At 39.0% G+C, this 21,642-nt stretch overlaps 3 protein-coding genes and 1 long non-coding RNA gene across 12 annotated transcripts; 2 read left to right on the plus strand and 2 right to left on the minus strand.

Moving 5' to 3' along the window:
- Nucleotides 1-2,759: 2,759 nt before the first annotated feature.
- LOC136246098 (uncharacterized) lies at nt 2,760-5,192 on the minus strand. The gene is made up of 3 exons (XR_010696243.1): nt 3,277-5,192; nt 3,187-3,223; nt 2,760-3,123 (listed from the first exon to the last, which is right to left on the minus strand). It is a non-coding gene; the product is annotated as an uncharacterized lncRNA (long non-coding RNA).
- LOC136246094 (uncharacterized) lies at nt 3,588-15,508 on the plus strand. 2 transcript variants are annotated; one of them, XM_066037546.1, is made up of 6 exons: nt 3,588-3,944; nt 6,422-6,489; nt 7,613-13,076; nt 13,124-13,254; nt 13,779-13,837; nt 13,890-15,508. In XM_066037546.1, the coding sequence occupies exons 1-3, from the start codon at nt 3,632-3,634 to the stop codon at nt 10,181-10,183; spliced, it is 2,952 nt and encodes a 983-aa protein (XP_065893618.1). In that variant the 5' UTR covers nt 3,588-3,631; the 3' UTR covers nt 10,184-13,076; nt 13,124-13,254; nt 13,779-13,837; nt 13,890-15,508. The 2 variants fall into 2 exon arrangements, with proteins under 2 accessions (XP_065893618.1, XP_065893619.1); XM_066037547.1 differs by lacking the exon at nt 3,588-3,944 and having other exon boundaries at nt 6,424-6,489; nt 7,613-7,682; nt 7,745-13,076.
- LOC136246095 (mitogen-activated protein kinase kinase kinase 7-like) lies at nt 10,201-12,938 on the minus strand. Its single transcript, XM_066037548.1, has 2 exons — nt 12,802-12,938; nt 10,201-11,340 (listed from the first exon to the last, which is right to left on the minus strand). Exons 1-2 carry the CDS (start codon nt 12,905-12,907, stop codon nt 10,277-10,279), a joined length of 1,170 nt encoding a protein of 389 aa, XP_065893620.1. The 5' UTR covers nt 12,908-12,938; the 3' UTR covers nt 10,201-10,276.
- LOC136246096 (uncharacterized) lies at nt 15,161-20,997 on the plus strand. 8 transcript variants are annotated; one of them, XM_066037555.1, is made up of 18 exons: nt 15,161-15,603; nt 15,682-15,800; nt 15,850-15,994; nt 16,109-16,253; nt 16,319-16,345; nt 16,400-16,429; nt 16,477-16,512; nt 16,566-16,595; nt 16,647-16,673; nt 16,728-16,757; nt 17,534-17,563; nt 17,613-17,666; nt 17,713-17,757; nt 17,810-17,848; nt 20,559-20,603; nt 20,651-20,689; nt 20,739-20,792; nt 20,848-20,997. In XM_066037555.1, exons 2-18 carry the CDS (start codon nt 15,771-15,773, stop codon nt 20,897-20,899), a joined length of 858 nt encoding a protein of 285 aa, XP_065893627.1. In that variant the 5' UTR covers nt 15,161-15,603; nt 15,682-15,770; the 3' UTR covers nt 20,900-20,997. The 8 variants fall into 8 exon arrangements, with proteins under 8 accessions (XP_065893627.1, XP_065893626.1, XP_065893625.1 ...); XM_066037554.1 differs by having other exon boundaries at nt 15,248-15,603; nt 16,304-16,345; nt 17,716-17,757; nt 20,562-20,603; XM_066037553.1 differs by having other exon boundaries at nt 15,249-15,603; nt 16,304-16,345; nt 17,716-17,757.
- The last annotated feature ends 645 nt before the right edge of the window (nt 20,998-21,642 follow it).

Consider the following 21,642-nt stretch of genomic DNA (forward strand, 5'->3'; position numbering starts at 1 on the left):
TTTTCTTTCTCCTTGGCCACTGTCACCTTGTGGCAGTCGTTTGACTTCATACTGTAGCTTCTCAAGATCTAAAGCTGGCTTATCTCAACCTCTGTAGCTACATTTGTTCCTAGTCTCCTTGTTGAAAAGTATGTTAGTCTTCTTGCCCTAGACTTGTACTTCTCAAAGGCACTAGAATCCTAAGCATGAGCTACAAATACATAAAAATATAAGGAACTGCGTGTTGTCGAGTTAATCATATTAGCATTACAGCCATCATGCGCAGCTAGCTGCATAGCTGGTTGGTCGCTACACCATCATTGATATGGTTATACAATATCAATGGCAACCTATCTCATTCATTGTAGCATCTGGGGATTGTGCCTACGACAGATGGTCTTTGGCTTTACTTGTGCAAGGAACCAGAGAAAGATGCTCATGTACGTATGCACAATCAGAGAACTGTAACGAGAGTATAATCAATCAATCTACAACCAAAAAGCATTTTCAAAGAGAGTACGCTACAAATAGTAATGCGGTCTGCTGACATTGGTATTGTAGATGATTGTCACTGATGTCATAAACTGATGTGTTGTTGCTACTAGAAATGCCAACAGTGACTATGTAGTATTGTGCCTTACTAATCTCTTATTTGCAGATGACCACATGACTACACAAAACAGACATGCTCGAATGTGCCACAGCTGTGGATAACCATTCACTTCTAATGCAGTACTGTATATCCTCATCTTGGTTAATAGCCACAGCATTCTGCTTGTGCATTGGTGTAATGTACTTACAGTAGTACAATATATGCAGGGAAACTTTCGCTACTGTATCTGAGGTTAATTAAGGGACCCCTACAAGCATTGCAATGGCATGACGTGCATGAACCTAACAATTAACTACACCCCTGTACAGATCAATATAATTCTGCTACTGTATGTATGCCTCTACCTAATTACTGCTGATAAGTTATTGTATTATGTTCAAACTTTGAATTTACCAGGCTATATTACCTGTGCACTCATCATGTTAGTGCCCCGGTAACCATCATTTTGCTTAGTCTGGTGGCACCCGACCCTTCACATAAAGTAAGGGTCTGGTGAAATATGCATACTGAATTATTTCTAGCCCTATAAATTCCTTGCTAACCAATTACTGCGTGCCAATGACGTTATGCTCGTACTTCAAACTGTTATCACTAGGCAATGGGATGCAACTGTAGTCATCTTGCATAACAAATGCCACGTGAGACTGTCTAATCGAATTCCTCCAGAAATGGTTTGGTATGTGTATTTCACCAGACCCTTACTTTATGTGATGGGTCGGGCACCGCCAGACTACATTTTGCTGGCTGACAACCATCATTTTGGGCCCTGTTAGGGTCCCTAGCAACGATCATACTGGGGCCCCTAGCAATAATCGTATTGGGGTCCCTAGCAACCGTCACGTATTGGGCCCCCTAGCAACCATCATACTGGAGCATCATGTTGTGGTCTGCACCTAGCATATGCAAAATAGCGGAGCCCTAAGCAATGTTCGTTTTGGGATTCCTAGCAACCATCATATCCGGTGCTAGCAGGCATGTTCCTTAGAATGAAGGTTGTTGCTTAATAAATGACACAAGATATAGACTTCCAGGAATCCATGCCATTATGATAATTATGTTGGCAGTGCTAGCTGAAGGAGGCATATGTTTGCCAATATGATTTCGATTCATTCTTGTCCAACAAATTTTTAGAGATAATGCAATATGACAACATACAGCTGTATTGTTTGTCAAAATTCTTCTCAAGTAGAATTGCCAAAATTTTGTTGCACCAAAATAATTGTTGTACCGCACTGAGCTGTGGTAGAGATTATGTGAAGAGCATGCCAGATTACATAATGCAAAGATTCTATGAAATTTTGTTGTGCAGTCCTTAATGTACTGTACAGCAGTGTGCAGTCCTACACGTTGGCATGTGTAAATGCATGTCGCCCATACTTTTTGCAAATCAATTATTCACTGTTTAATCATTGCGGATCATTAGCAAGGTAACACTACAACTGCGGAACTCGGCATTTGAAAATGACATGCTGAAGAGGTGAAACTTAAAACCCTTACACGAAAAACTGTCTACTGCAGCAAATCAGCAATCTGGCAGCATGCAAGGTGGCTAATTAAGGCAGAGGAGAGTTCATGATCTTACGAGAGAAGCCTCGAAGCAGAGCCAGAGGAGGTTGGACACGATATAAGCGCTACTGAAAATTATTACCTTTAACTGAATATTTCTAATACCAACACTAAAATAAAGTGATAAAAGCTGTTTAGTAACAGCTACACTAGTTTTTCTTGTGCCTCTTGTGACAAGCGGAAGAAAACTGAGTGGAAAGGTGGCCTATTTCCTGCTGATTCTCCATGAGGACACACTAACCTCCCTTTCTTTAATTCCATGGGATCGAGTATAGGAGGCTTTTTGTATATCATAATACATTCTTCGATGAATGTTGGGCTCAGCTACAAGCTAATAATGTGTCCCAAGACTGCAATACATTGATTTCACCGACTAACTTACTGTACATGGAGAGATTTACGTGTGTGGGGCAGACCGGTTAAATATACTAACCGTGAAGCACACTTTTGAATGATACAGTACTTATTTAAATTTCACCGAAGGCTTGGTTATACTTTATGCACTCGTGTGTGCATGCCCAACCTCCTCTGAAGCAGAGCAATGACGTCTTTAATAGCCACTAGGTTAGGTGACATTTGCATTGATAATAATGTAATAGATTATATTAACTGAAAGATGACAAAAATTAATCACAAATGACAGTATTATTTAAAAGAAAACCAGTAAAATATTATTGCCTATTTCTCATGCTTCGCTTAATTGCCCTAGCATCACTGTCTATTGCTTTGATGCACTCTTGCTCCCAGTTCTCCTTCTCATTTGTTATAACAGCCTGGAAGTATTCGTACGACCTTCTTCGGACATACATTAGTTTAATCGGATCTAAGGCAGGCTTATCCCTGCTTCTACAATTGCTCTTTATACGTATTTCTTTGTCAAAGAGACGGTTTGTCATAGCCACTGCTAATCTGGCCCTTGACTTGTGCTTCATGGCTATTGGCACTAATATCTCACTTGGTATGAGCTACAAATAGAAAAAAATAGATGTACATTACTGTTAATTTTCACAATAATATTATCACACTACCTCATTTGCTGTACTATCTTTCCACTTGTACAAGAAACTAGAAAAAAATAATTGTCATGTCCATACACACTTTTAAGGAGTACTGCTCACTTAATTCAGACTGAACTGTTGACACTGGTGTGAAACATGTAGCTGATGGTGGCACTGGTGTGATACATGTATCTGATGGTGGCACTGGTGTGATGCATGTAGCTGATGGTGGCACTCACAGGAGATTATCAACACAAGTACGTACATTCTTCACTTACCGTTCTTTACGCTTGCACGGTGAAATTCGTGCATTGTTCCTGGTTCCCATTGTCACAGGTAGTATCGATATCCGTGCTATTGTCCTACCAGTTTCCCTGAACTATCACGTTTCTCCGTTCTTCCATTATGATTAGCTGAGGATTACGCGCATACAGCCTTTAAAGCGCATAATATAATTTATTAAGGCTGATCATAGATGGCTGAACCTCAGACCGTGCAATGTGGTAATCAAGAGTCTGCGACTTCTGAATCGTCGAGGAACAGGGACAAATACTGCCCCCATTGCCAACTTGTTGTTCCTAATACAACATTTTACCGCCACAAGCAACAGTTTTACGATGAGCAAAAACGTGAATGGAGCAAGGTTCGATTAAGGAGGTGGAAATCCAACAGCACTAAGCCATTACGTCCCGCCCAGCCGGAGTTACAGGATAGTACGTTTAATATGGACAGCGTCGAACCTGCTATGGGAGACATGGACGAGGAGATGCATGAATCCACACCGGAAGGTTTGTTCAGTTTCATAACTAATTTCGTGTCCAAGTATTGATGTATGCGCAAATTTCTGTCAGCCAATAGTCTAGTTGAAGAATTTATGTAATTCTTCTCGGTTTATCGTAGTGCACTACACTAGCTGTGCTGTATAAATTGTCGTCGTGAAGACAAGGGCTTGAGGTGATCTTAGCCCAGTTGTCTGGGCATCAGCCTGGTTGATGCCTAGGTTTGTCAATTCTTGGCTGGGTCTTTATACTACTATTGTTTCCTTGGGCAAGAAATATTCCCCCTAGCCATTGAGCTGCTACATAAATTGGAATGTAATAGGTTACAAAATAGAAGAAATTTGTCCAGATTGATAATGTTTTACAAAATTCTCAACAATTTAGTAGAAATTGACTTCAACTCTTATCTATTACCCTCTGAAACATCTACAAGAGGCCATCAACTAAGATTCAGACAAATCCAAACAAGAATTAATTCTTTCCAACACTCTTTCCTACCTGCCGCCATCCGTGATTGGAACTCTGCCAGCCGATGTGGTTACCTCCCCTAACTTAGACACGTTTACAGACAAACTGAACAAATTGTATATGCAAACATACTCATATTTGAGGTTTTTTGCATAGTAAATAAATAAAGCACATACCGTATACGCTGAATATTTGGCGGTGATTTTAATTTGGCGGTTTGGCGAAATTAGCATCGACCGCCAATTTAATTGACCGCCAACAGCAGTTAGCTTTCCATTGTCTTAGTTTGCTTGGTAGATTGTTTGTACAATTCGCCAAACTAAATGTCCGCCAATACGCTGTTTCTTCCAAATAGCCAAAGTTTACGCTCGCCAAATATTCAGCGTATACGGTACTCATGTATGCTCTATATAATACAGGTGTGGAGATGAAAAGTAGCATTATCTGATGCTGTCCTCCCAAGGCCAAAATAACTGTTATTATTTATCTAGTCAATAATAAATACCTGCCCGTCTGCCCGCACGTTGTCAGGAGGGTAAGTAAGTTTTTGTGGCCTAATTACAAAGACGTTGCTACACATGGCTAATTAAAAGCTATTCCACATGTGTAGCTGCCTTAATTTATCAGGGTCACCACTAACAGATAGAACATCTTCTAATAACTACCCTAACTATATGGAATGTTGTGATATACTTGTGCATGCAGTGCCAGACTGTCTGGTACTGTCATCTGGATTGTTATAATGACTTTGTAGTCGGAAATGTTAAGTGCACATATATAACCGGCCTGTGGGCAGGCGCTAAAATGGTTTCCCAAAATGTGTGTGTGCATTATATGTACCTATGTATGTGTTTGTTTTGCTTCCTGCACCCATACGTGAGCAAACTTTTACAGCAGCCAGTAATCAAGTATTGCACCTGGCTCAAAGGTGGTTTCTTTTCCGGGTTTAAAACTGGGCCATAGCTACTCACCTCAGACTTCGAGACTGGCTTCCTAATAAACCTTCTAGTTGTTCTGCATACTGAAAAACATGGCAGTAGGCCTCGTATATGCTCCCAGTACGTAGGTGTTTACGTGCTCATTTTGAAAGTGAGTGTGACTTGCATGTACTTACGTGAATGAAAATTAAAGAATAATTACAGTTAAGAAGATACGTAGTTCTGTGTGGCGCGTGTTAAAAATAGTCTGATTAAAATATGCATCCATAGCAACATGTTTCATGTAATTTGTGAATTACAAAATACATTATTTTATTCCGTGAATTACAATATACATTATTTGATTAGCAATTTTTTTACGGTGTGTTACATTAGCCATTCAATGCAGAACGCTACCATCTTAGCAACTAAATCTTGCATGGCACCTGGTTTTTAATAGTAATACAACTTTTACTTCCAGGTCACATGGCTCTTTATGACTATATTCATGTTTCCTACATGTGCAATAATTTGCATGGCATAGCTACATGTGTTCATCTGTGCAGTGTGTGGTGTGTGTTTACTTTCCATAAATGGATTGAGAAAAAGTGTATTAATTAGCAAAACTGATACAAAAGAATAAATTTTCAAACAAGGGAAAGAAACCAACGAACAACGAACAAGAAAGGATCGCTGAGGTGGTAATTAATGTTAATTACAAATCCCTATTTTGACCCAGTGATCCCTGAGGCAACATTTTGATTGAGTCAAAATATGCATTTGTGGTCTACATTAATTACCATCAGCATTGAAATTGAGTCTACTCACCACAAAGTGTCGTACATCGGCCAGGCTGTGACTTCTATGCGCATCTCCACTTTAGTAATCCAGGTCATATCTGCCTTGATTGGTATCTGGATCACTGGGTCAGCAGTGGTGAGCCAGTTTTACCATTTAAGCAGTCTTTGCTTGTTTGTTTTCTTCAACAATCCTTTAAACTTTTGTTTTTCTTTGTTATTGCATGCTACAGTATAGTTGAAGGTTGAAGTACTCAATCATTGCCAAGTACATGCACCGTTCAGCTAGATTATTTTATTATAGATGGATCTTATATGGCTAGTGAAGATGAAGAGTTTTTTGAATCAGAAGATGATGATGAATGCTTAGAGGTATATATATGTATGTGCAGAGTGCATGATGCTGTAACGTGTTTATGATAACTATAGAGTTATAGTGCATAATTATACTCAATGCTTCATGCTCTTTTATTTGGGAAATCATCTTGCTTGTAAGCAAAGTCATATCTCTATTCTATCCATATTATTTACTGTCAAGAAACAAGTGCATGGTTCATCAATACAATTGTTTAGTAGCCATTTGGAAGTGTTACATCCACTAACAATGGTGTAAAGGCTTAATATCATGATACAGTTATAATCAGGCGCACGCCCACAGCCGACCGAAGACTAGCTGTGGGCGTGTGCCTGGTGTACTGAAATTGTTTCCTAAAAAGTGTGTGTGTTTGTATGTCTGTTTGTGTATTTGTATATTTGTCTTTCCGCACCCACACGAGCAAAACTTTGTTTGCTGAAAACAGCCTTTATGTTGTAAACAACAGCCATATATAGCCTGTATTATACCTCTAAGCTTTAGGTTAAGACTGTTAATACTTGCCGGTTTGAAATACGGGTGAAACGAGTTTAAAAGGGCACAGTAAAGGCCTTTCCTAAAGGGCTTCAGTGGATGTCTAGTAGCCTTGAAACAACACAGCTGGCCTCCTAGGGTACCAGATATAACGAATTCCTTAGTTGAAAGGGGGAGTATCCCTTCCAACAGTGATAGCAGAAAAGAGGCTTTGTCGAGAGAATTTTGTAAAAACAACAGTTTAGTCAAGCTATTAAATGGTTTAGAGGATACTTCTGTACGTAAGATGTTAGTTAAATATTTTATTTAAGAAATGTTGCTAGCCAGTGCATAGCCACGTAATTCATTGAATTACGAAAATTAACTTTCATGAATTAGAAATAAATAATTACCAAAAATTAAGTTATAATACAATATATATTTTAAAAATTCTGCTAATAGAAAGCTGACTGCATGACACCTGGTTTTAGAAGTAGCATATCGACTTGTTCGAATTAATATTCATGCTTTTCATGCTATTCTATAATTTCGTGGATTGCCTTCTTTGTTTAGCTATACATTATATCAACAATTACCCAGCACTATAATTTGTTTATGTATGCAATGTCATTATAATGGATTTACAGCTGGGTGTGTGTGTTGTTTCAGGAAGAAGCTTACCAAGAAGTGTGGAATGAGAGTGATATTGGAACCATTGGGGTACACCGAAATCCTATAAGTCAGGAGAATCCTATTAATCCCATTGTGAAGTTATTCTTTTTGCAACTAATTATGTGGCAGATGATTTTTCGTGTTTCCGATTCTGCTATTAAAGCTATGATGGTAGTTGTAAAAAAATTGCTTCATTTGTTAAGTGGCCAGCTCAACTATGCTGATCTCAATGATGCTTGTGATCAGGTACCTAATTCTTATAATGGACTACTGAAGTATGTAGGGCTTGATGCACACAATCTCAATGTTTTTGTTGTTTGCACATCATGCAGCTCCATTTATAACTATGATGAATGTGTAACAACTAGAGGACCACTTAAGTGCAGATCTGTTGCATTCCCTAATCACCCTCACAGAGATCAGCGAGTACCTTGTAATGCACCACTGCTAAAGGAAATAAAAGTGCGGGACTCTGGAAAGACTCGTTATGTGCCACTGAAAACATTTCCGTACCAAAGTCTAAAAATTGCGATCACTGATTTAGTAGCTAATCCAAGTTTTTTGACTATCTGTGACCACTGGCGAAAAAGATGTGAAACTGTTCCAGTTGATATATTGGCAGATGTGTATGATGGAGCTATATGGCGAGATTTTAATTCAGACAAGTTTTCTAATTTCCTCAAATTCCCAGGAAATTTGCTGCTATCGCTGAACACAGATTGGTTCCAACCTTTCACTAGAACTAAGTATTCTGTTGGTGTGCTGTATTTGGTAGTGCTTAATCTGCCAAGGAACATGCGGTACAAAATAGAGAACATTATATTGTGTGGGATAATTCCTGGGCCAAAGGAACCAAAATTGACAATGAATTCTTTTGTTGCTCCACTGGTGAAAGAACTTAATGATGCCTATAAAGGTTGGATGATACCGACAAAACATCCCTTTCTGAAAAGTGTTTATGTCAGACTCTGTATTGGAAGTGTTGTCTGTGATATACCAGCCACTAGAAAGCTATGTGGATTTTTGGGCCATTCTGCTCGTTTTGGCTGTAATAAATGCCTTAAAGAATTTCCTACTGAATCATTCGGAAGAAAACCTGATTTTTCCGGATACAACAGGAGTGACTGGGAAATGCGTACCAAAGATCATCACAAGAATGTATGTTCAGAGTGGTTAAAGTGTCAAACCAAGTCAGCTCGTGAATATCTAGAGTCCAGTACTGGTATAAGATACTCGGTTCTAATTGATCTGCCTTTGTTTGATCCAGTATCGTTTGTGGCGATAGACCCGATGCACAACTTGCTGCTTGGCACAGCCAAGCATGTAATGTCAATTTGGATCAAGACTGATAGGTTAACACAGCAAGATCTGCAGGTAATACAGGAGAAAGCTGCCCTCCTTAAGTTTCCTTATGATGTAGGCCGTATACCCATTAAGATCGCGAGTACATTTTCTGGGTTTACTGCTGATCAATGGCGTACGTGGACCACAATAATTTCGCCGATTGTATTAAAAGGAGTTCTACAAACCGAAGATCTGAATTGCTGGCTGATATTTGTTAATGCTTGTCGACTGATGCTTACACGCATTATATCACTAGATGCAGTATCCCAGGCTGATAATTATCTGGTTCTTTTTTGTAGAACTTTTCAAAGGCTCTATGGCAGTCATCCTTGTTCTCCCAACCAACATCTTCACATGCACCTTAAGGATTGCTTTCTAAACTTTGGCCCTATACATGCTTTTTGGGCCTTTGCTTTTGAAAGACTAAATGGTATGCTTGGCACTTACCACACCAATAATAAAAACATCGAGGAACAAATCATGTTAAAGTTTGTAAGGCATCAGAAAATTAAACGATTATCTACACAAGACAACGTGTTTAGTGATGTGTTACTGCTTGATTCGGACCAGAGTAGAGGCTCAATACACGAAACAGAAGGCTGTACTGACCATGCTGACGTGCTGAGTTTGGTAAGACTTTCCACAGTTGTAGACTTAACATCAATTTCATTTGAATTCATGCAGTCAACATACATTAAACCCCTTCCACCAATGGGCGAAAAGGTGCTATCTAGGGTAGAGGTCAGCCAGTTGCAACAAGTGTATGGTCAGCTTTATCCCAGACAAACTACAACACATTTTTCATTACTGTACATGCATTACAAAAAAGTTTTACTAGGAGATGAGCTGTTGGGATCTGGAGAAGTTATAATGGCCTATTGGCCTGGAAGTGGAAGTTCTCTTTCCAACATTGATTACTCTGCTTGCCGAGCAGGAATTATCAAGTATTTTCTAAAACACTCTATTAAGTTAGATTATAACAACACAGATAAGACACATTTGTTCTGTTATGTGACTTGGAAACAGAAACACCCGCTTTATAACTGGTTTGGCAAGTCCGCTATAGTGTCGTCAACATTAAATGAAGTTGAAGATGGGTGTTGTTTTATGCCAATTCAACGCATAGCATTTAGGTGTGCCAGTGGTGAGTTACCGATTGACTTCGGAGAAATAACTGAACGTGTTTTAATAGCATCTCCTGTCTCTATGAAGTTTTGTATGTAGTATACTTAATGTGACAATTATATGGCTAAATATCACATGTTCATTTTACTTTATTTATGGTTTGCTGCTTCATAATGTAATATTAATGCTATATTATGTGATGGTTAAAAGTTTCTTGATATCATCAGCAAGAAATTCAGCAGAAGGCCTTGATTCGGCATGTTGGGAAGTACAATGTGATGCTATTGATTGCAATCTACTCCACACTGCAGTATCGTCACTTGTATTATGTTGCATCCTTTTGGCTATTTGCTTAAGTAGTCTTCCCACAGCAAACATGTCACTGGCACATGTTTGTTTTGAAGTACCTTCAATAACCTCTGGTGCCAAGTGTGGGTGGTGTGTGTAGTGAAGTGTCTTCTCATATGGGGATAAGGTATATTGCTTCCCATCACTAAGTCTGGTGGCCTTGTTAAAATCAATGAGGACCACACTATAATTCCCGCTGCTTTGGTTGGTGACCTGTCCATCAGTTAAAAGAACATTGTCACTCTTGATGTCATTGTGTAGACAATGTACTGCATCGTGTAGATATTTTACTGTTTCAGAAAGCTGCTTACACAACAGAAGCCATTCTTCCACAGTAGTAATGTAAATAGGTGATGCCAGCTCTTTATGTATGGTAATAGATTTACCACAAATTCCATAAAATTGCACAACGATGTACGGAGGTTGTTCAACTGTGTTGCACCCAAAAAACAGTGGCAAGTTTGGGTGCTGCAATTTTGATAGGAAGCTGGCCTCACATATTACAGAATCATTGCTACAATCACTGTCAAATGTCTTAACAGCAACATCAATGCCCCTATACATCATATGCTTCACCACACCAAAAGATCCACGACCAACCACACCTTTCTCAGTGTCATGTAAAGAAGACCTTGGTATAACCGGTAGATTTACACGTAAGGGTAATACTCGACGGCATTTCCTTTCTTGTACTTCATGCCGCCAACGATCCCAATAAAGTTGAGCAAGCTTTTGATTGAATGCCAACTGATTCTTGGTCTTGTCATGATCTAACTTGGCTTGATATAACTGTTTAACAACTTCTGCAGCACCACACTTTTTTCTCTGTCGCTTTCTAGCCTTCCTGTCCCTTTTCATCTTCTGTTTCTCTGCAACTGTATTTGCTCTTCTAATTCGTGGACGTTTCCCTGCAAACATACAACAAATTTAACATTTTTGCATGGTTCTGTTATCTTTGCAAGAATAAGTACCGGTCAAAACAAACAAAACAATCCATACTATAATGTTAAATGCTGATTTCACAATTGCACTCAGATGTCTAACTAATAAACTATCTTTAGTGGGTATTACTCTATTAATTTCCAAGCTGATAAACCTTGCTGCCTATATTTCAGCTAATGTATCCACAATTTTTAGTGCTGCAGCACAAGAAACCAAGGTATTCAGTGCCGTTTAGTGAGCATGAATTCATGTATTAGCTATATACCTGTTATAGTGCCACCATACAAAAAACAAGTGGGTGACATATGTGACCCAGTCTGGGAAAAAGGGTCTTATCACCCTTTCTAAAGTATTGAGAAAAGCCGGTTTTAAATGTTCAGTGTGTTGTAGCTCACCAATGGTAGCAGCGACGTGTATCAAAAGTATGGCAATGCCCAAATGTAATGTAATGTTGTCTTGCTCTTCGGGAGTATTAAAATTGCTAATTAAAAGTAGTTATGGCACTGATTTATCCGTGAGACGCTAGTAAAATGGGTGCCACGCCTTTAAATAAGCGAGGTATGCTTGCATGAAACTGAGCAGCATGCCTACGGGATTTCCTCAGCCTTTCAGCACAAAAAGGGAACCTGGCGTGTGCTACTCTATCCTGATTAATACCTGACGATTTTTTTAAAGCGTAAAGTGCTTGAAATTAACAATTTATTTTTACGAAAATTTACATACTCATAAAAATAAGACATTTTACGAAAATTTTATGGTATGAAAATTTGGAGCCATACAGTATGATTTTTCCAATAACCGATCCGGTTGGTTCAGCACTAATGAATGGCATAGAAGGGGTAATCCCAAAGTAAGCCCATGTTATTGGAAGTCAATCTAGCAATCCATAGTACAGTTGGATTTCAGGTTAACCTGCATGTTGCTTATACGAAACAACAAAACTCTGGTTAATATGGATGGCTGGCTATGCCACTGTTTTCCAGTTGTAGAACTCCACTGGGAAGGCCAGCTGAACCCTCAACATATATACACACACTAAGTAGCCACGCCCACCAACTCGAGTGCAAGGATTTAGTGCTGGAAATTCTCTAGAGTAGGGCCAGCAATTTACCCTTTAGGGGGCAATTTTACTTCACATGAGGCAGAACCCTTGCCTGTGATATCGAAACGAGACATGGAATTTAAAGTTGTTTTTCACAGTTTACACCAGGTACCCATTGATATTACAGCTGGGTGGGCTACTTCCCCTATTAGCACCAGGCCACCAGGTCCAGATTGGAGCTAAGTGAGTAAAGTTCTTGTTCAAGGATCCTGGAAACAACACCAAAGTGGCCTAACCGAATAAGACATAACTCTCGTCTCACAGCACTACTACTGAGCTGATCTTTACAAACTCAACAGTAGCTATAAATAGTAACTTAACTGACCATCAGTCACATTTCCGTCTAAGTCATCAGAACCTTCGTCTTCTGCAGTTGGCCTTTTTTTATTCTGTACACGTATTGCTGGACACTGCGACATCACCTCGGACATCACCCTGTCACCGAACTCTAGATAAAGAGCAGAAAAGAAACTCACGTGATCACCTCGTGTATAAGATGTCCGCGCAATTCTACGGCAGTGTTTCGACAGCAACTGATGAAAGATACGAATTTAATGGTGGTAGATTTGACGGTAATCCCCAGCATGACAATCTCGAGCAGTATGTAAACCAGCAAAAGTACCAGTCAGCTATGCTTATCTTTCAAGACATTAGCGATGACGTCAAGAAGATGAGGTCCGAAATGGCAGTGCTGAAGGAAGATGTTGAACAGGTTCGAGCTGGTAATGGCTCCGTCAGCAAATCTAAGAGTATGAACAAGTTACCTGATGGTCTTTCAGTAAGTTGTAATTGTGTGTTTGTGGCTTTAACTTGTGAGCAGCAATGTACAAGTACAGTTCATGCTACAGTGTGTACATACAGGTTTAATGCTACGACACTTACAGATATGAAATTGAAAAGGGATTATGTGTATGCGATAATATTATGGCTCGGTTAGGTGCTATTAGCTTTGGACATGTCATATTTTGTTACAATAACATTCTTGCTGGCATGTGCAATCAAACCACCAGTCAGTGCTCGTTGTACCATAAATAAGACAGCAATAATCACGCTGATGAGTGGAAATTTACTGGAGTGCTAGACTGAAGAATTCTTTGCCATCATAACTCATGTGTGGTAGATGGTACATAAGGGTTTGCTCCATCACAAGTAATATGAGCGAATGATAAATTTGAGCACTGGAGTTAGAGTATAGTCGTGATTACCATAACTTGCATGTAAGTACGACCTTGCATTAAATCTGTACTGTAACTTGCATATTTATGCTCTGTGTTGCTTAACATTGTAATTAATTTCTTATAGCGAATTGTGCATCAACTCCATAATAGTATGGATCAGAATGGTTATAATAACACCGAATGGTAAGGATTGTGCTGTAGTAGTTATATAGTTTATATAATTGTGTCATTACAGTTTTAGAAGTTCTCATAACACCTCTGTCACCGAGTTACTAGTTGAGCAGATACAGTCCAGGGAGGGGAACACCTATACTAGCAAAGAAATCCGACGTCTGTGGTTTATGGGCTGTTTGTCATAGTGCTGGCATGTGGTCATGTTTATTTTGTTGTGTAGTATATATTATGTGGTATTAGTTTTGTTGACCTTAATTTGCTTGTATGGGTGCACCCACCTGATGACAGCAAATTGTTGAGATGCGCCCATCTTGACATGTGGTCACTAAATTCCCTGTTTCTTTATTGTGTAGTATGTGATGTTATAAGTGAATGTTTTTTTCTTTGTTTAGACCTTTGCTCGTACGGGTGCACCCACCTGATGACAGCAAATTGTTGAGATGCGCCCATCTTGACATGTGGTCACTAAATTCCCTGTTTCTTTATTGTGTAGTATGTGATGTTATAAGTGAATGTTTTTTTCTTTGTTTAGACCTTTGCTCGTACGGGTGCACCCACCTGATGACAGCAAATTGTTGAGATGCGCCCATCTTGACATGTGGTCACTAAATTCCCTGTTTCTTTATTGTGTAGTATGTGATGTTATAAGTGAATGTTTTTTTCTTTGTTTAGACCTTTGCTCGTACGGGTGCACCCACCTGATGACAGCAAATTGTTGAGATGCGCCCATCTTGACATGTGGTCACTAAATTCCCTGTTTCTTTATTGTGTAGTATGTGATGTTATAAGTGAATGTTTTTTTCTTTGTTTAGACCTTTGCTCGTACGGGTGCACCCACCTGATGACAGCAAATTGTTGAGATGCGCCCATCTTGACATGTGGTCACTAAATTCCCTGTTTCTTTATTGTGTAGTATGTGATGTTATAAGTGAATGTTTTTTTCTTTGTTTAGACCTTTGCTCGTACGGGTGCACCCACCTGATGACAGCAAATTGTTGAGATGCGCCCATCTTGACATGTGGTCACTAAATTCCCTGTTTCTTTATTGTGTAGTATGTGATGTTAGAAGTGAATGTTTTTTTCTTTGTTTAGACCTTTGCTCGTACGGGTGCACCCACCTGATGACAGCAAATTGTTGAGATGCGCCCATCTTGACATGTGGTCACTAAATTCCCTGTTTCTTTATTGTGTAGTATGTGATGTTAGAAGTGAATGTTTTTTTCTTTGTTTAGACCTTTGCTCGTACGGGTGCACCCACCTGATGACAGCAAATTGTTGAGATGCGCCCATCTTGACATGTGGTCACTAAATTCCCTGTTTCTTTATTGTGTAGTATGTGATGTTATAAGTGAATGTTTTTTTCTTTGTTTAGACCTTTGCTCGTACGGGTGCACCCACCTGATGACAGCAAATTGTTGAGATGCGCCCATCTTGACATGTGGTCACTAAATTCCCTGTTTCTTTATTGTGTAGATGTGATGTTATAAGTGTATGTTTTTTTCTTTGTTTAGACCTTTGCTCGTACGGGTGCACCCACCTGATGACAGCAAATTGTTGAGATGCGCCCATCTTGACATGTGGTCACTAAATTCTGTGTTTTGTTTTTCAGTGAATGTCTTGCATGTTGTTTTGTTTCAGCATGGGTAACGTTTATTTTTGATGTGGTACTTCCGACATTTGCCACACCGATGGCCTGTTGAGATGTGCCCATCATGACTTGTGGTTGTTAAGAAATTCAAAATAGTTGCCTTCATACTTGCTCAGAATGAAGTAAGGTAATGAAGTGTGCATACATGTTGTTAAGGCTCTATATGCTCTAGATGTGTGCACACTTCTATTATGTATATGTGTAGGTGGGGCTCATCGCTGTTATGAATCCCGTCGCAGGGTTTATAATGATAGTAGGCCGGAAAGAAGAGAGCAGGTACAAAAAAATTTGAAAATGAAGAAAAGGAAGAGCTACCAAACTGGAGTATGTTTAATTCATTATCTTGCTGAATTTTTCAGTTTTCCTTCTTTAGCTGTACAAAAGAAGAGGGAAGTATACAGAGACGGACAGAGAAGAGAGAATGTGGGGTGAGTTAGCTGCGGTATATATGACAGAGGAAAGCGAAGATGAGACAACTGGAGTCATAAGGCAGCACCATATACCCTGGCAATCTGAAAGTATGTAGGCTTGTATATTGTCTAACTATTAACTAAACTGTCACAGTAACACCTAGCAAATAGAAAATTTTACGTCAATGGACATGTGTATAATTATTGCTAATTTTCTTCAAGCTTTAAGGGAAGCAAAAGAAGTGTTGGACCAGCGGTATAACAGTAGTAATAGAAGACCTGGCCAGTTTACTAGTAAAGAGAGAGTTGCTAGCACTCCTTCAACTACACCAATACCACGCAATCCAGTGAAGTGGGCAATCAATGGGTGCGTAAAATACCTGAAATTTACTGACAATTGCCTCTTTTGTCCATAAGGGCATACCTGAGCAGAAGTGGCAGTGCCAGATCCTTTGGAGGGTATGCGTTACATTTTTACATGATGATTATCTTATATGTTGAATGAACCTGTAGGAGTCCATCTGGTGTGGAACCACCTAACAGGTAAGATAAACTAAAATTGTATACCATAATATATAGTTCCTCTACAGTCATCCAGTGATGGCTCCTCATAGCTCTACTAACAGGCAAGATACATTTTCTTGTTGTTTGCCAACAATGAACACCAAATTTCTTTCAGAACACCACCTGGTAATAGTGTGCAATGGAGGTACTAATATTATTTGTTATAAGTGCATTGCATATACTTGTACGTGTGTAGGAATGAACAGAGCAGCACCATTCAGCGGTTTGTAACCATGAATATTATAAGTGAATAACATTGGACCCTTAATAATGGTAGGAGTCAGTATACTAGAGAAGAGCAGCACAGGTATGTTACAAATGCACAAAAAGGTGACAAAGTAGATTCCATTACCTCAAATTTGAGTGCAGGGCTTTACGACTAGTGATGCACCGATAAGACATTTTGCCGATTATCCGATTAACCGATATTGAAATTCATATAATGGCCGATACCGATAACTGATCCGATGTTTATGTTTACCAAAATTCCACATACATTTGACAAAATTACCATTTTAAAAACACTGTTTTAATACTATTTTTTGAAAAAATACCATCAAGTTCTGTAAAATTTAATTGGCCGATTAATCAGCTAATAATTACCGATACCGATATTGCAAAAATGTGGCCGATAAACCGATTTCCGATTATTAAACCGATAATCGGTGCAACACTATTTACGACGGCTTACGTAATCAAGTGCTAAGGTCATGAGTAACCTAACAACTAACCGAATTCTATTCATTGATCTTAATTCTAGTTAGAGTTTTACGTTACAGAGTACAAAATAACAGTTGGTCATTGGACGATGGCCATTCAAACTTAGTTTAGTCAGCCACATTTTGCTATTGAACCACTTACCAACATTAATGTATTGGCCAACCAATTTTGGCTTCATGATCCACTGGTTACATGTGAACACGCCGCAATCTCTTTGCATAAACCTTATAGATTTTGTGGGCAAGATTTGTGCACCATCTCCTGTATGTCTGTAAAATTTTTTTGTTTGCTGTTATTTAGCCAATGTATAAGGGATTCTAGAAATAGATGAATGCTTTGTACTGATTCTTATGTTTCCTGTAGGAGCCATAGTAACTATGAGTCAGTACCCAGGTAGGAAATTTGTATCTTATTACCACATGATACGATTGCTCCACTACAGAACACCTCAGATGGCAATTCCATATGACCACAATAGGCATACACACAGTTCAGGGTAAGCTTTATTAATGATTAGAACATTTAAATTGTTACAAATACAGTAGGAGTAGTACAGTTAATCGAAGTAGTACAGTAACACCAATTCGGTGAGTAAAAGAAATTAAATATTTCACGAGATATTGTTTCTTACAAATATAGGAGTGCTGTTAGTCAGAGTAATGCAGTAACTCCCAGCCGGTAAGGAAGCGGTGATTTTGTAATTGTGACTGTGCCTGTGAAAACAGGGCATGTGGGAACAGGATTTTGCCTACTTTTTCACATTTCAATCGTTCATAATGTTGTATACCATTATGCTATAGCAGTAAAGTTTTCCACATGTAACAAGCGTTTAACCCTTTGATCCCGAACGCCACTATAGTGGCTTTGGTTATTAAGAACGAAATAAATTTTACGTAATTATGCATTATCGACACAAAACTCTAGCCATTGTTACTCCATGACAGAACCACCTATTCCAATGTGGTTGACGTTAAAGCATTCCCTATTCATAGATCTACAATAATATGTAACAGTTACTAACCTTTGCTTGCTTCTTCTGTCCCATATTTTAGGTAGAAAAGTAACTTTGCACTCAATTCTTCTAACACTTCCAAATAACACTCAAATTGTTGGGTGTTTACCAAGGAGTAACATGGTGAAATCCATTCATGAATAGGATATTTCGTTTATGAGATGCGTGTCTTTGAATGCATGCATATGTAAGAGCCACTATAGTGGCGTTCACGTATCATGCAACCGTTTTATTTATTATTTCAGAGGCCAAAGGGTTGTGATGCAAGTTACAGAATCTAAATATCCATTTCCAAGACTGAGATGTGACCAACAATGTGATGGGTGTACTTGTACCCACATGCCCTGTTTTCACAGGCCCGGTCACAATTTGTGACGTGTACAAGGGTTGGGAGGTATTTAGTTGTTAGTAGTTAAAAGGTATTTAGTTGTTAGTAGTTAAAAGGTATTTAGTTGTTAGTAGTTAAAAGGTATTTAGTTGTTAGTAGTTAAAAGGTATTTAGTTGTTAGTAGTTAAAAGGTATTTAGTTGTTAGTAGTTAAAAGGTATTTAGTTGTTAGTAGTTAAAAGGTATTTAGTTGTTAGTAGTTAAAAGGTATTTTTCAGGTACCGTTGTGGCTTTCTGAAAATACCGAATTTAATGTAGTAATTGATTTTGGTGGTATATGTGTAGATTGACGTAAATTGTCAATTGCTGTCGCTTGGGCTTATATATCGGGATAACCCCTCATGGACCATAGTATAACTATTATGTTAAATCAATCCCCATACAGCCATGTTTATGTTCATGTTTACCTACCTGCTGGGAATACATCTTATTACTTGTGTGCCAATGCCAATTGCTACTACCACACCTGATATTGAAAAACAAGGTCAATATACAGCCAATAACCGATAGCCGATCCAATTAACTGTGCAACTCTATAGTACGTTCACGTTGAGCTGGATCCTCAAAAACATTTAATAACTCATGAATGCAATTACACAAGATCTTGAAATTTGGCTCATTTGTAGTACTTCTTGCCGCTAAAAATATTTCGAAATTGGTTGATTCGAATGCTTAACACAACATTTACAGCCAATCAAAATTTCCCCCATACATTTCCTATGGGTAAACCCTTAAAAGTGCAGGTTCCATTACGGCTCTTTCCCAAACTTGTTTTGTAGTCAAACCACTTCTGTCTGTTGTTGACAACTTAACTGCCATCACCAATCACCTGGTTGGCTGAAATGTTATTTGACTTGAGAAAAAATCGACTTTTAATTTTTCGCTGATTTTCAGGTTCCAGCTCAACGTGAACGTACTATAGTATGTACCACACTAGGATAGAGTACGTTCCACACTACGGTAGATTACGTACCACACTAGGGTAGAGTACGTACCACACTACGGTAGATTACGTACCACACTAGGGTAGAGTACGTACCACACTAGGGCAGCCAGTCCTGTTACCATGTTATAGTACAACTGCTCTTGCAGAGTGGCACATAGCTTTTCATTGAATCAGCACTAGTCCAAAAATGTACTTAAGGTTACGGGATACTGGAAGTAGTGGTAAAGTAAGTAGAGTAGAAATTGCTTCATTATATAGAGGATTTGTGTTTTGCGCGAAGTCTCTGTGGCGCACATATTTGTGTGTGGTTTTAGTGACATCATAGAAATAGGAGACTGGTGAATTTTCTAGCCAAAATTTTCGATTGTCCATGTTGCTGCTCTTATTTTAGTGGAAATTTTATAAATATCAGAATGGCTTCAGCATCTACCATAACGACTTGCGCTGGAACAATGGTGTAATCAATTAGAAAAAGCTCTCGTCTGTCTCTCAAGGTTATTATTACGAATTAGTAAATAAATGAAATAGGGTTCAAGTACGACGATTTTTGGCTAGAAGATTTTCATTGTTGTGACATGCCCTAGTGGATTCTCTATGGCTAACACTCTCGGTAAATAGCTTCAAAGGTGAATGCAGTATAAAACTGCACTTCAAGTACGTAGTAGGGTGATACATTGCTGTACAGTAGAAAAATCCCTGTAGATGGTCACGCGTGTGTGCAGGTATTTTACGGTATCCCGTAACCTTAAAGAGAGCTTCCACTATTGCTGTCTACATAGCCATAATTATATAGTATCTCCTGCCACTCTTTGTAACATTATCGTTACTTAGTGGTAGCTCACATGGCACAAGACAAAGCAAAATTGACTGGTGACCCATTTCCTTCTATTGCACAATGTACAGGATATTCATAGAACACGTAGAAGGCCATCAGTAAACACACAGAGATTGGATACACCTAACCTCGATGCCATCCTGGGGGTTAACTATTTGGGCATACTGTACAAGTCTGTTTATATGCTTACTTTTTCCTTTTTATGCAGCAGATGTCGTTCAACACCTCATTCGACGCCTCATTCTATGTCTTCGTAAGTGGCATATGATCACAGATTAGTTCAGTGTGTTTATCTTATAGGGAATTGATGTTTCCAACATTCGGACAACATTCTTCAAGGTAATACAAACCTGTTTATTGAACGTTCATGATACTTTTTGCAAAATAGCAATGTTCAGCTGGACAGTGATGATACCCTTACAAGTGCTACTAGTTCTTACAGGTATTTATGTATTTACACTCGGCAAACTTATTATCACTGTATATGTTTACTGTAGGTTGGATGCAGGTGACATTCCAGGTTTGCTTGACGATGATCAAAGCGCATAGAACAATTTACGATTACTAACTCATTTCAGTGATGTAAATATTTGATTTGCTTTATGTATATATTTGATTTGCAGTTATAATTACTGAATTCCATTAAATTTAAATAATTACGTAAAACGGAGTAATTGTTTTTCGTATACGATCGTAAACATTGAACACCAGAACGGGAGTGCTGTGGCAGTTGCTGTACAGTGGACACGGAATTTCTCAACAATGGACACAATAGTACCACTGACGCTGGAACGGCTTTCCGTGCTGAAAGGTGTCCCATTCTCGTCGAAGGAACGGACAAGCGGGAAGCGTTGGAACGGCTCGGCGTGCTGCAACGAGAAAGCGTTATGTACGGAATGATTCTGATGGCGTACCTTTGTTCTGGATTTCCTGTGACTGGTGTGATACATGTATCTGATGGTGGCACTGGTGTGAAACATGTAGCTGATGGTGGCACTGGTGTGATACATGTATCTGATGGTGGCACTGGTGTGATACATGTAGCTGATGGTGGCACTGGTGTGATACATGTATCTGATGGTGGCACTGGTGTGAAACATGTAGCTGATGGTGGCACTGGTGTGATACATGTATCTGATGGTGGCACTGGTGTGAAACATGTATCTGATGGTGGCACTGGTGTGATGCATGTAGCTGATGGTGGCACTGGTGTGATACATGTATCTGATGGTGGCACTGGTGTGAAACATGTATCTGATGGTGGCACTGGTGTGATGCATGTAGCTGATGGT

The sequence above is a fragment of the Dysidea avara genome, chromosome 15 (assembly GCF_963678975.1).
Source record: "Dysidea avara chromosome 15, odDysAvar1.4, whole genome shotgun sequence".
In the NCBI taxonomy this organism is placed as follows: Eukaryota; Metazoa; Porifera; class Demospongiae; order Dictyoceratida; family Dysideidae; genus Dysidea; species Dysidea avara.

Excerpts from the sequence above, each read along its gene's own strand:
- LOC136246095 (XM_066037548.1), bottom strand. The coding sequence starts at position 12,907 with ATGTCCGAGGTGATGTCGCAGTGTCCAGCAATACGTGTACAGAATAAA. Across the intron at positions 11,341-12,801 it reads AGACGGAAATGTGACTGATG|GGAAACGTCCACGAATTAGA; the intron begins GTCAGTTAAGTT and ends GTATGTTTGCAG.
- LOC136246094 (XM_066037546.1), top strand. The coding sequence starts at position 3,632 with ATGGCTGAACCTCAGACCGTGCAATGTGGTAATCAAGAGTCTGCGACT. Across the intron at positions 3,945-6,421 it reads GCATGAATCCACACCGGAAG|ATGGATCTTATATGGCTAGT; the intron begins GTTTGTTCAGTT and ends ATTTTATTATAG. Across the intron at positions 6,490-7,612 it reads ATGATGATGAATGCTTAGAG|GAAGAAGCTTACCAAGAAGT; the intron begins GTATATATATGT and ends GTGTTGTTTCAG.
- LOC136246096 (XM_066037550.1), top strand. The coding sequence starts at position 15,771 with ATGAAGAAAAGGAAGAGCTACCAAACTGGA. Across the intron at positions 16,758-17,533 it reads ACTAGAGAAGAGCAGCACAG|GAGCCATAGTAACTATGAGT; the intron begins GTATGTTACAAA and ends TGTTTCCTGTAG. Across the intron at positions 20,604-20,650 it reads ACGCCTCATTCTATGTCTTC|GGAATTGATGTTTCCAACAT; the intron begins GTAAGTGGCATA and ends TTTATCTTATAG.